The 11,671-nt window shown below is 37.2% G+C and overlaps 1 protein-coding gene across 3 annotated transcripts; it reads left to right on the top strand.

Annotated features, from left to right (window-relative positions):
• Positions 1-820: 820 nt before the first annotated feature.
• LOC117628862 (probable lipid phosphate phosphatase beta) lies at positions 821-5,862 on the top strand. 3 transcript variants are annotated; one of them, XR_004586026.1, is made up of 3 exons: positions 821-1,602; positions 4,200-4,611; positions 5,507-5,862. XR_004586026.1 is itself a non-coding variant. In XM_034361408.1 (2 exons), the coding sequence occupies exon 1, from the start codon at positions 846-848 to the stop codon at positions 1,599-1,601; it is 756 nt and encodes a 251-aa protein (XP_034217299.1). In that variant the 5' UTR covers positions 821-845; the 3' UTR covers position 1,602; positions 4,200-4,834. The 3 variants fall into 3 exon arrangements, 1 of the variants encoding a protein (XP_034217299.1); XR_004586025.1 differs by having other exon boundaries at positions 4,200-4,772; XM_034361408.1 differs by lacking the exon at positions 5,507-5,862 and having other exon boundaries at positions 4,200-4,834.
• The last annotated feature ends 5,809 nt before the right edge of the window (positions 5,863-11,671 follow it).

Here is an 11,671-nt window from a genome sequence, read left to right as displayed (position 1 = left end):
TATGTCAGTTTGATTCAATTAGTTTTAATGAGTTAAGTGCCTAATCGAAACAAGATAAAAGTTAGTCATACCGAAATAAGATCGACTGACTCAATCCACATTTCTTTAATGAGACAACAATCATTCATGATTGACTATAACTTTATCTAGGAGAGTGCTAATGTTATGTGAAAAAATATCATTAAATTAATAACTAGTTGGTTTTTATTTTATTTTATTAATACAAGCGATAGTCTAAATTATAAGGGGGAGTCTAATTTTTCACACACACACACACTACTAAGCTATCAGAGACTAGAGTTCGAAACTGAGACTATTAATCTACAAGTCAATATCATTTCCATTGAGTTAGACCCCTTTAGTTACTTGTAAAAGATTTTGGTTCAATTGGGACAATATAGAGGACCATGGTGGATCCATGTGATGTGACACTGATTCGTAATGCTTCCACGGCGAAGAGCGGGAGGTAGTTGTTGCTTTGTGAAGCCAACCTTATCCGGTTCCCTCCTCTTTAGAAACTGTGTGACCCAGAGCCTTCGCTCGAGCCACAAGGTTCAACTCTTGGCTTGGAATGGCGGGCCAATAGATAGCCATCCCAAACCCAACCCGCTAATACTGGGCCAATGTTCCAGCACCTCAAAGCCCCACTAGGGTTGCAAGCTCGTCCGATAATCCTCTAATACTGGGCCAATGTTTATTTTCAAAAATTATTTTTCAGTCACCCAAATGTTTTTCTATGGGCCATGAATTCAGAAAAAAACCTTCTTTAAATCCAAATCTGGCCCGCCAAACTCTCCCTTTAACTAACCGTTGGTTAGTTCTCAACTGTCAAAACCCAACGGCCAATGACTGACACTACAGCAATGGAGCCATCGCCACCACCCAAATCCAAGAGCACCACCAAACAGCCACCGCCACCGCCACCGCCGCGGCCGCCACTCCACCGCCGCTTAGTAACTCTCGACACGACGCTCTCCCAACGTCTCCATGTCCTCGCCAAACCTTTCCTTCCCCACTTCATCCTCCTCCTCCTCGAAATCTCCGCCGACTTCCGCTTCTTCTTTCCCCTCTCCCTCTCCCTCCTCCTCGCCCCAACCCTAACCCTAATCCCATCCCCAATCCAAATCCCAGGCCGAGGCGCAAGCCTAAGCCCAATTCAAATCCTCCGCCCTCTCCTCTCCCCGCTCATCCTCGGCCTCCTCCTCGACCTCGCCCTCATCGGCCTAATCAAGCTCCTCTTCCGCCGCGCCCGCCCTCTCTACAACAAGAACATGAACGTCGCCGTTTCGGTCGACCACTTCTCCTTCCCCAGCGGACACGCCTCCAGGGTCTGCTTCGTCGCCGCCCTTCTCCACCTCTCCGCCGCAGCTCTCGCCGATGCCCTCGCGCTCCTCCGGCCAACGTCTCCGTTCATTGACCGCTGGTTCGGCTCGGACCCCGTCAGCGCCATTAGTGTTTTGGTCTTGGTTGCTTGGACCTGGGCCTACGCCACCTCCTTCTCTAGGATTGTGCTGGGCAGGCATTTCGTCACCGACGTTTGCGCTGGGGCGTGTTTGGGCATGTTTGAGGGTCTCGTTGCGTTTCGCTTCCTCAGGTTTTAAGGTATGAACGCTGAATGTTCCCGCAAGTTTTGTTCATTTATTAATAAGAGTCAATATTCGATGTGCAATTAGACATTTATTTGAATGAGTTTGGAATTGGAGATCATGATTTACTGGCAAGATTGGAGCTTTCTTCAAAGTTTGATTCCTCCAGAAAATGGTATAACGTTGAAGATTGAGTTGATGGTGCTAAAATTTTGGAGCTAAAAGTTAACAAATTTGGTTATAGTTCAGAAATATTTAGTGATCTTTCTTGATAAAACTTAAATTGGGTACATACTACTGAATAAAAGGTTTAGTGACATGGGTTTATTAGCAATGATGGTGGTATTGATGATTATGGAATTTCGAATTGTTACTACTAAGTAACATTACAAATGCATAAATTTTAGAACTAGAATACTAGAAGTTAAGCAAAAATTTTGGTTAATAATTTTAGTGAGGCAATTCTAATGAAAAGTCCAGTTTGTGAGATGTTTTTGAATACATGTTTGGTGATATGGTGGTGGTGATGTTAGTGATGGAGGTAGTAAAGGTTCGGTGGTGCCTGTGTCAATGTCTATTTCCAGCATGGTTAGGTTGACAATGCTAGTTCAGTAGTGGTGGTCATGGCAATACTAGTGGGCAGGGTTTAATAATGATGGTGCATGACAATGGTGATAGTTGTGATACAGTGGTTGTGATGGTTGCAAGTATTATGGTATGAGGATGGTGGTGCCTATGTCAATGTCTATTTCCAGCGTGGTTCTGTTGTCAGTGTTGATAATGACATAGTTCTGTCGGTGACATTGGTATCGACGCTGGCATTGATGGCAGTGGTAGTATTAGAGCCACTTCCATGGCAGCGCAACGACAATATTTATATGTGTAGCACCCTTGTATCAAGTTCAGTTTGACCTGTTTATAGAACCTTGTATCAAGTTGGCCAATTTTTCTACCCAAGCTTTTGAATGAGTTTAGGGAGGGAGGGTTCACTCGCTCACTTTCACCTTATAGCAACACTAGTTGGACTGCATGTGGTACCATTGTTATAAAATAACAGATCATATCAAAATGGTAAAGATAAAACTTAAAAGAGATTCAGGTTCAGTCCCTTTCTAGTTCTATATCCTAATGAGGTGTGGCTATGCAGACCATATCAAAACTGTAGGTAAAAATTATCAAGTTGTTCAAGTTCAATGTATTCACTAATATAAAAGCATGCAAATTCTACTTTCTATAGCATCCGACTTATTTATTTTTCCAATCTGGAGTACTTGGTAATGTTCCTTGCAAATAGAAAGCAGCAGATCAGCCTCCTTGTTTTTTATAACCAGAAAAAAAAAAGTAAGGAAAAAAGAAGAGAAACAATGGATTTGTTGCCTTTCATATGCGTTGCTTGTCATCCTCTCCATAATTTTGAAGGCGCCTACACATTACTTGTATGGCAACTCCCATACCAGTACTATAATTTTGCGGGTTGTGTCTTCATTAATCAAACAATTGTAAGGCATGGGATTTGTGGATAAAGAAGTCATTTTTGCATCTATCGTGATATAGAAAGTTGACAACCCATTTGGACTCCCCATCTTTTAATTCTGAGAAACCAGCCCCATTTCTCCCCAAGCAAAAGCCCCACTAAACAAGTTAAAGATGCGAGGACAACACAGACTTTCAATGAAGCTTCCATTTGATAATAAGAAACCCACACTGCCTAAAGAAATATCACATTCTCTTTCAATCTCTTGTCGCAATTTAACAGTGATCAATTTTTGTATAAAAAACAAATTTCACAAGCTAAGGTGCTGCTATCTAGAATGGAAATGTAATTGACAATCTCATGATGGGTAGAGCAATATGCCTCTTTTATTATGTAGTATACATATTGGAAATTGCTGTATTTTCTTTCTCCCCAGCTCCCCCACCCCAAAGAAAAAATATCGTGTTTAAATTTGTTTATTCCAATTGAAATATATTTGTAGTTTGTTTATGCCTCTGGGACTTGAATGTTATGCCCCTGGTGTAGGGGCTTGAGACCTAATATGTCATGATTACGAATGAAAATATTGGATGAAAATGTATGGAGGGAATAAGGGGCAAATTAGCTGAGTTCATTGGGTGATGTAGTAGAAAAAGTGCCTACGGAAATTCTTGACAGCAGTTGCTTAAGGGAACTTTAGGATGGGTTGGTTAGCATTTAAAGGTGTAAAACTTGTAGGAATGTAAATTTGGGCTGGGGGTTGGGGTTGGGGTGCGGTAATTTTCTGTTCAGTCTATATTGATTGGATTTAAAAATTGCAAATGGAAATTACAAAATGTATTACTGCTTGGATGATGTTAAAAAATTGTCACTTGGATCAGTGAAACGAGCCCAAAAAATGTAATTCTGAATCCCACTACCGTCTGGTATTCCTTCTTTGAATATATCAGTCTTGCCAATTGCTTTATGGCAGTGAGGGCATGCTTTACCCTGACTGGTACCTGGTGTCAATTAGTTCTCTCTCTTTGGCTGAATATGAGTATTTTGTTCCCTTATGCACTTTACATGCTGTACAAAAAATTAGGTTCTATACAATTGAATGACTGACTGGATGGATGGCTTTTAACTGTAAATTTTAGGACTTTCCCTGACTGGAGCAGCCTGAATATTGACAATCTCCTGTGGAAATCTGCTGCTGTCAGAAATCTGTTTTATTTGACCGCAGTTCTGGCTCGAAGGCAATGTGGTGAAAATAATTTCTCAAGGTTTGGGATACTCCTTTTCCTTTGTGATGACCCCCGTTGGATATGGAACTGGTTTAGCTGTCGACGATTATTTTATTTTCCGTGCTGCACGGCTGGATTGATCGTCCATTAACGTCATTTTGATTGTGGAAAGTAGATGAAAGTAAAGATATTCTTGCACCATGTAGAGGAGATTTCCTCCGCAACTCTATGCAAGGGGTAGTAGCAGTAGCATCCAGATGTACTGAGAATTATATTGAGTTCAGCTGATGAAATATATGCTGGCAAATTCTGTGCTTCTTCTGTGGTATTTTCCATGCTTCACTGGATCTATTGAGCACTGTATTTCTCCAAATGTATTAAGCTCTGTATTTCTGTGATTCAACTGCATTGGAATTTAGCTTGTCTCAGAATCAAAAAACTCTGTTTAGAGGAAAATAACAGTTAGTTTGCTCAATCGTCTACAAAGTATGTGCTTTAATTATTTTTGTGATAAGATTTATTCGATAAGATCTCGTTGATTGACTGATTGATTGACTGCTATTCATTTCTTTGAACAAGAAATCAATCAAAAACTTGGAAGATTAGTGCTGACAATTATTGTTATAGTTTGGTGATTGCATAATTGCAGTAGCATGCATCCAAAATGGAAATGGTGGGATAAGAAGTGGAATATAACCTGTTACCCCAAGGGAAGTGAAAGGATCTTACTTTTGAAGAAGGCATAAATCCTCTTTTAGGACCCATTTCCCCCCTCATTTCCCTTCCTAACCTGGCCATTATATATTCTTCTTTTCATGTTTTGTTGGTCCTACTTCCAAGTGTTGTGCCTGTTGATGAAATTTAAAATGTGTTTTGAAATTCAATTCATTGTCTTATCTTTTTGTTCTGTTGCCATGAGGATGGCCCTTGTCTTAAATGCTGGTTTATTGAACTTATTTAGGTTATGTAACTCATCCACTACTTGAGAGAAGAGAACGGTCCTACCATGGATTTTAATCATTGAAATCACGGTCTTTTCCTTTGAGACCATGAGATTGTTCTGTGTACAATATGGAAATGTAGTTGGATCTTTTCAGTTTGTGGGTCACCTACATGTGTGCTTTTGATTTTTCCTTCTCCATGATTGTTGTTTGAATCCACAAACACCGGCTTTTATGAAAAACTAACACAAACTTTTTTCTTCTTTTTATCTGAACAAGTGGTCCAATGCAGGAACAGTTTCTTCTTGATGCCTTGTGAGATTGAAAGCATGTGCCTGGATTGGCTACAAATGGATAGAAGATGTGGAACAAGTTGAAAGATATGTTTTACTTTTACCTTCTACCTAGTCAACATTATTAGGCTTTCAAACTTTCTCCCATCACTTGTATGATTGATACAAAAATCAAGTGGGTTATCTATTTAATCACCACGCCCACAAGAAACTAAAACCCTCAAGGTAAAAAAGGTCATTGTCAATTTCCATGGTAAGAAGATAATTTGTTTGGAGCCAACTTGTATTTTGTGACATTGTAGATTAAATTTTTTATGATTTCAGAAATTCTATTGATAACCAGATTTCCAGTTGGATAATTTATTATGTGCCTGTCATAATTTCAAGTCTGTATTCAAATCCCTAGCCAAATTTAGTTGTATGGGCATGTTGTGGGTGTCAGAATTATACTTGACCATTTGGTGCTTGTAATATCTATCTACCATGGACCTTGGACCAACCTCAGATCCTGAGGCTCTGAAACGTGGAACGGAGGCTCTGAAACGTGGAACGGTCAAGTCCAGTTGATTTAGACCCAACTTAGGAGGACAAAATATCTGGCTGATCAGAAACCCTAGTAAGGAATGGATGATGGATAAAGAAAGATGATGATGATGATGATGATGATGACCTCAAAGCCATTTTCACAGATGCCAGTTCACAAGTTCATCTCCATAATAAAGTGATGTGAACATGTGAGGCTCTCTGGTTTTCTGCCCAAATTAGCATTTTGGGAGGCCCTGGCTTGCATGCTATCATTGAACTGATTTGGCACATGCTGCTGATGATGAGCTTCAAATTTGGTGTCTCTCTTTGAAAAAGCTGAGGACCACTGAGTCAAATTGGATAGCCAAAAACCTGAGGACAGAGAGATTTTTTTTACATTATTTATTTTATTTATTTTTTTGTGTATGACCAAGTGTCAGTTAGTCCTTCACTGCCATAAACAGAGGACCTGGGCAGAGAAGGGATTCAGATTCAGAGTCATATTTGCCGACTTTATTTGCAATGTTGGAAAAGAGCTGTAGAGATGGAGACAGTACAAATCATTTTGAGTTTTGTCCTCTAACCAAACCCACCAACCGAGCCACCTTTGGTTTTTAGCTCCTTCATTTTACCTTTTGCCACACGGGAGGGTTATTTATTTATTTATTTTTTTTCTTCTCTTTTTCTCTTTTACTCGGCCTCTATTGCAAAAGCATTGTTGACATTACACTGATTTTGTTTTTTTCTATGCATGATTGGTTTTGGAGCTCTTTTATGAGCAAACAGAAGTCACACAGCTCATGATTAATGTGCATTTCTGGGGAAGTTATGAGTTCCAAGCTCTCCACATGGGAGAATTTCTATATATATAGTCTTCTTTTATTAAGAGATTCTTCAAATAATTTTATTTGAGGGACACTCTTTAGGATATCCTACGAAATTTTTTTTAACGATCCAAACCATCTATTTTTTAGGTTTTCATTAATAGATAATCCTTACAAAAAATTACACAAATCTAAAACCATCTAATTGTGTCTTACAAAATTAATGAACATAGTGCTTTAAGAAAGTATTAAAATTTTAATAATTTAGTTGAGTGGTCAAATGATATCGGATTCAAGTGATTTTTTATATAGATTATTTTTGAATGAATATCTACAAAATAGACGATTTGGATTAGTGAGATACAATGCGGAGGATGCCCTATAAGGGTATCTCTCTCAAATAAGCTTATTTGAAGAATCCATCGATATAAGCTATATATATGTACACATTTTACTAAGTTTTCTTTATACGGGTGACTTGGCAATGTGGTTCAATGATTATATACAAACTATCTAAATTTTGTATACCTATTTAAGAATCATCCACGCAAACAATCAAAAATGAGAAATCATTTAAACATTTGATATATTTATCAAAATCACTGTATTCATCTATGTATTTTGTCATAATTAAATAAATAAATGATTTTCTTATTGGTTTGTTTTTCGTAAGAACAAGCTTGCGGAAAAACTGAAAGTAGACAGTTCAAATCGAAGGAAGGATTAAGCCCACATGCGGTTTCTTTTGGTTTTTTTAAATATCAAAATGATCTCTCTTGATAAGTTTCTCTCTCCAGTCCCGATCTCTTGGACCACAGGAGTCCAAGAGATTGTGGTCACTCACCGTTGGATATTAATCCAATGGTTCAAAATGATATATATATAAATGCAATATGACATCCCGATTCAAGTCAACCGTTGAATTTACATCCAACGGTGAGTATAAATATATATATATATATATATATATATATATATATATATATATATATATATAGACTACATGGATCCAAGAGATTTGTGGTCACTCACCGTTAGATGTAAATTCAACGGTTCACTCACTTTTGCACTCATTCTAAAAAACTTTTTTGAACCATTGGATTAATATCTAAAGGTGGGTGACTACAATCTCTTGGACTCCTGTGGTCCAAAAGATCGGGACTGCTCTCTATATATATGTGTGTTGAGAGAGAGAACCCTTTTTTAGAGTAAGGTTCTAAATTTTAATGAGGGATCGTAATGACTCATGAGTAGGTTATGAGGAGTTGTAATGAGTAGGTCAACGACAGTCATTCGATCGATGAAAATGTTTAAAACGGCTGGATTGAACCCTTAACATAATTTGTTCTTATGAATACTGCCTGGTTGCATTGGCGGTGACACATTATGGCCCATTAAGCACCGTGCATGGCCATTAGATTCTCCAACTTGCCTTTTTTAGGTGAGATTGAAGATTGTCTTGTCCCTCTCTAAATATTTGCAAATTTACAGTCGAAACAATGGCTTGATTTTCTATGGATTTAATGGACGTATATACTCATGTACAAAACTGAAATACTGGAGTATATTCATCAGCCTGTTTATTCATTTTGACAGGTGGAATTTCTAGCCACCCACCCCCACGGACCTGGTGGTGGTGGTGGTGTTGGTGGTGGTGATCATTTGTGTGCCTTTTTGGCAATTGAAAACTTAAGTAAGGTGATTACTTGACAATTAAGATTGCAGTGAATTTTGGGTCAATCTACAATTAAGATTGCTTGCTGTCAGATCCAGAGGAAGTTTGGTGCACAAAACGAAAAAGATTTTGATTGAGCTCAGAAAGACTTTAAAAAAAACCATTCAATTCAACCAAGCTCACATGAAATTTTACTTTAGACTGTTTCCATTTTCCCAATTTTTAGGCAAATTGAATTTTATTAATATATTGCAGATGGAAGCCAATGGGATTTGGTATGTGGGTTTTTCTTATTCTCTTTTTTTTTCCCTTGTGTGTGTTCTCCTTGAATGACCAAATAAACCCTACACATTTTGACAACTTTTTTTTCCTTTTTCTTAAAAGACTCGTAGCTTCTTTTTTGGAGAGAAACTTTCACGCAACGGGGATAATATTTTTTGCAATTTCCAATAAATAACACAATTAAATGTGAAATAATTTTTCCACGTGTCATTATATTATTAGTCGGAGATAACAAAACAGTGTCATCCCCTTTATAAGTAAGTTTTCCTGCCTTTTTTGGGGTGATGTTGAACATGACCGACTAGAGGTACAATTCACTCGCAATCTGTGTGTGTAGTGATGTGACTCAATTGGAACGTCAAGAAATTTGTCCCCTCCATAATTTGAATTTCGAGACAATTCTCTTCATTTTTCATCTATAAAAAAAACAATCCAATCCATTTATCTTTATCTTTTTTTGAGTTACTGAAACTGACTATTTTATTGTCCTATGCACTTAGTCCAATAGTGAAAATCCAATATAGTTTCAAGAATTTGTCCTAGATTCGAATCTAAAATACTGTTCTTTTAGTTGGCCAAACAAGAAAAATATAAACACCCTCTACTGATAGGTAACAATTATTGGAATAATAGTACAAAAGAATTCAACCAACCCTCTTGCCCTTGATGAAAAATTCACAAACGAAAGAAAAGCTGTGAAATGAAATCTGTTGGTACAAAATATCCGTGAATGGACTTTGAAGTAGTTTCCTATATTTGTGATGTAAACTTTAGAACGGTCACCATTAAAACTGAGCTAGAGGGAAGGGGTTTTTTGTTTTGTTTTGTTTTGTTTTTTTTTTAAATTTAAAATTTATTTAAATTTAAATATATAAATAAAGTAAGAGACACCTGCAGATTTTGAACCTTGAAAAAGGGCTGTGGATGAGCTGGTAGATTAACCAGCTGGGAGGGAGGGCCCTTAATTTGGTACAAAGTGGTTGAAGGCAGTGGCTATTTTAAAGTCCTTGCATAAATTTAAACATAATTTGAAAGGACATCAACATTTTTAACTCTATATGATCCAACAGAATTACAACTGTTTTAGTATCATATACACGTGACAGAAATGCCAATTCTTTTATTTTGCTTTGAGAAATTTTCTTCAGTTTTGATTCTATTTATTGACATGAGTAATTGTCAACAAATAAAATAAAAATGAAATTTTCTTGACACGTCGATCGTTTAAGAAAGAACCGACACCCGGCAGAGTGGATCTCTACCACTTAAATAGAGCAAGAGTCCATGTCCGAGCATAGGCATTCACACTAGAAAATTTCAAATGAATGATGTGGTTGCCTTGTTGAAAGAAAAGAACTATATGCATATGTGGGTGGCCTACAGAAGACATTAATCATGCAAAATCAATCAAGCAAAACGAAACCCAATATCATAAGCAACAAAATTGCATCCAATATTTGAGAAAAATCAACATGCCTAGTGAGGATTGATGGTATGGGCAGGGCACATGCTGTGTTGGTTAGATACAATTTGTGATATGATATAAATTTTGAAATGATAGGGGAACAAAGAAATATTGCTCCATGCACAGAGGACATAACGAGCTGTGGGGGCCGTTTGTTAGTGCTTCAATGAGTTGTTTCCCAACTCGAAGTCTGGTGATCTCCAATGGAGAAAATTGTTCATTGTTTGGTACGTAAGAAACAAGGATTTGATTGGTGGTTGCTGGTTTCTTTTGAATCCTAAACCATATAATTCGTGCAAATTTTCGTTGCCCAAATTAAAATACTTTTCTTAAAAAATCTTGGTTTGATGGTGTTGGGTTTTTCATCTTTGAAATCTTTCATAAAGTTATGGACATTTTCTTCCATGCATGTGCATATCTTGTAGTTTTTTTGTTATGTTGGTAACAGTGGGAAGAGGAAGAGAGAATCTGCAGCACAGAGAGAAGGGTATAATTGCAGCAAGGGAGACCAGTGACCACCAAGGACAAGGGGTCATGTCAATGGCGTTGTACAATTATAACAAGGTTTTTGCAATTATTTAAGTGCTAAGTGATGGTTGATTAGATAGCACAAGGAACAAAATTACTGATTTATTAAATAATTATATTTTTACAATGGCATGTTTATGATTTAACAGGTTGACCAATGACCACAAAAAGTCAATCTTCTTTGCCAACCTGTTGCTTCTTGTGGGAGGTTGCATATTAGTACTCGATTCGATCTCTGTATTAAGAATGGCAGAAGTCCTGCCAGTCCTGCAGACTGAAATTTCAGATGAAGAAAATGAATTTTTTTTTATAAAAGCGTTAACTATTTATCATCGAAAAGAGTTCGACTCTCGTCCTACTCGTATCTTGCATAATTTAGAAACTTATACAATTCAAGAGCTGGTTTTTGGATCCTATATTTAGCTGATGAGATTATAGTTGTTTTCAATTAACTCCTAATTTAAGTTAGGTAGAATTTTCTGGACCTACATAATAAATAAGAACTATAGAAGTGGTGTTGTTCTTCTAACAGTATATGCAGCCTAAATATTAATATAAGTTTCCTTTTAAGTAGAAGCTTTCCTCGCTCTTTTGAGGTAACTTTACTGATATAAAAAGGAGATAAACTTCACTTCTAAATGCATGTTTTAATTGTTTTCTTCTCATTTGTTACAGGAAAAAAGTATATTTATAAACCAGCAAACAGTCCTGCCAGATCCAAGGGAAGTTCAATTAGCTAATAGACCAGAATGTTAGTTGTCAAAGAAGTAAATGCTCCCTCCATGATTTGCAAAAGGTAGAATGTAACATGAGTGATGTTGATGCAGTTTTGTGCAGTTTGTGTATATTAAA

This window comes from Prunus dulcis, chromosome 5 (assembly GCF_902201215.1).
Source record: "Prunus dulcis chromosome 5, ALMONDv2, whole genome shotgun sequence".
NCBI lineage: Eukaryota > Viridiplantae > Streptophyta > Magnoliopsida > Rosales > Rosaceae > Prunus > Prunus dulcis.
This window is presented reverse-complemented; position numbering and strand designations above follow the sequence as displayed.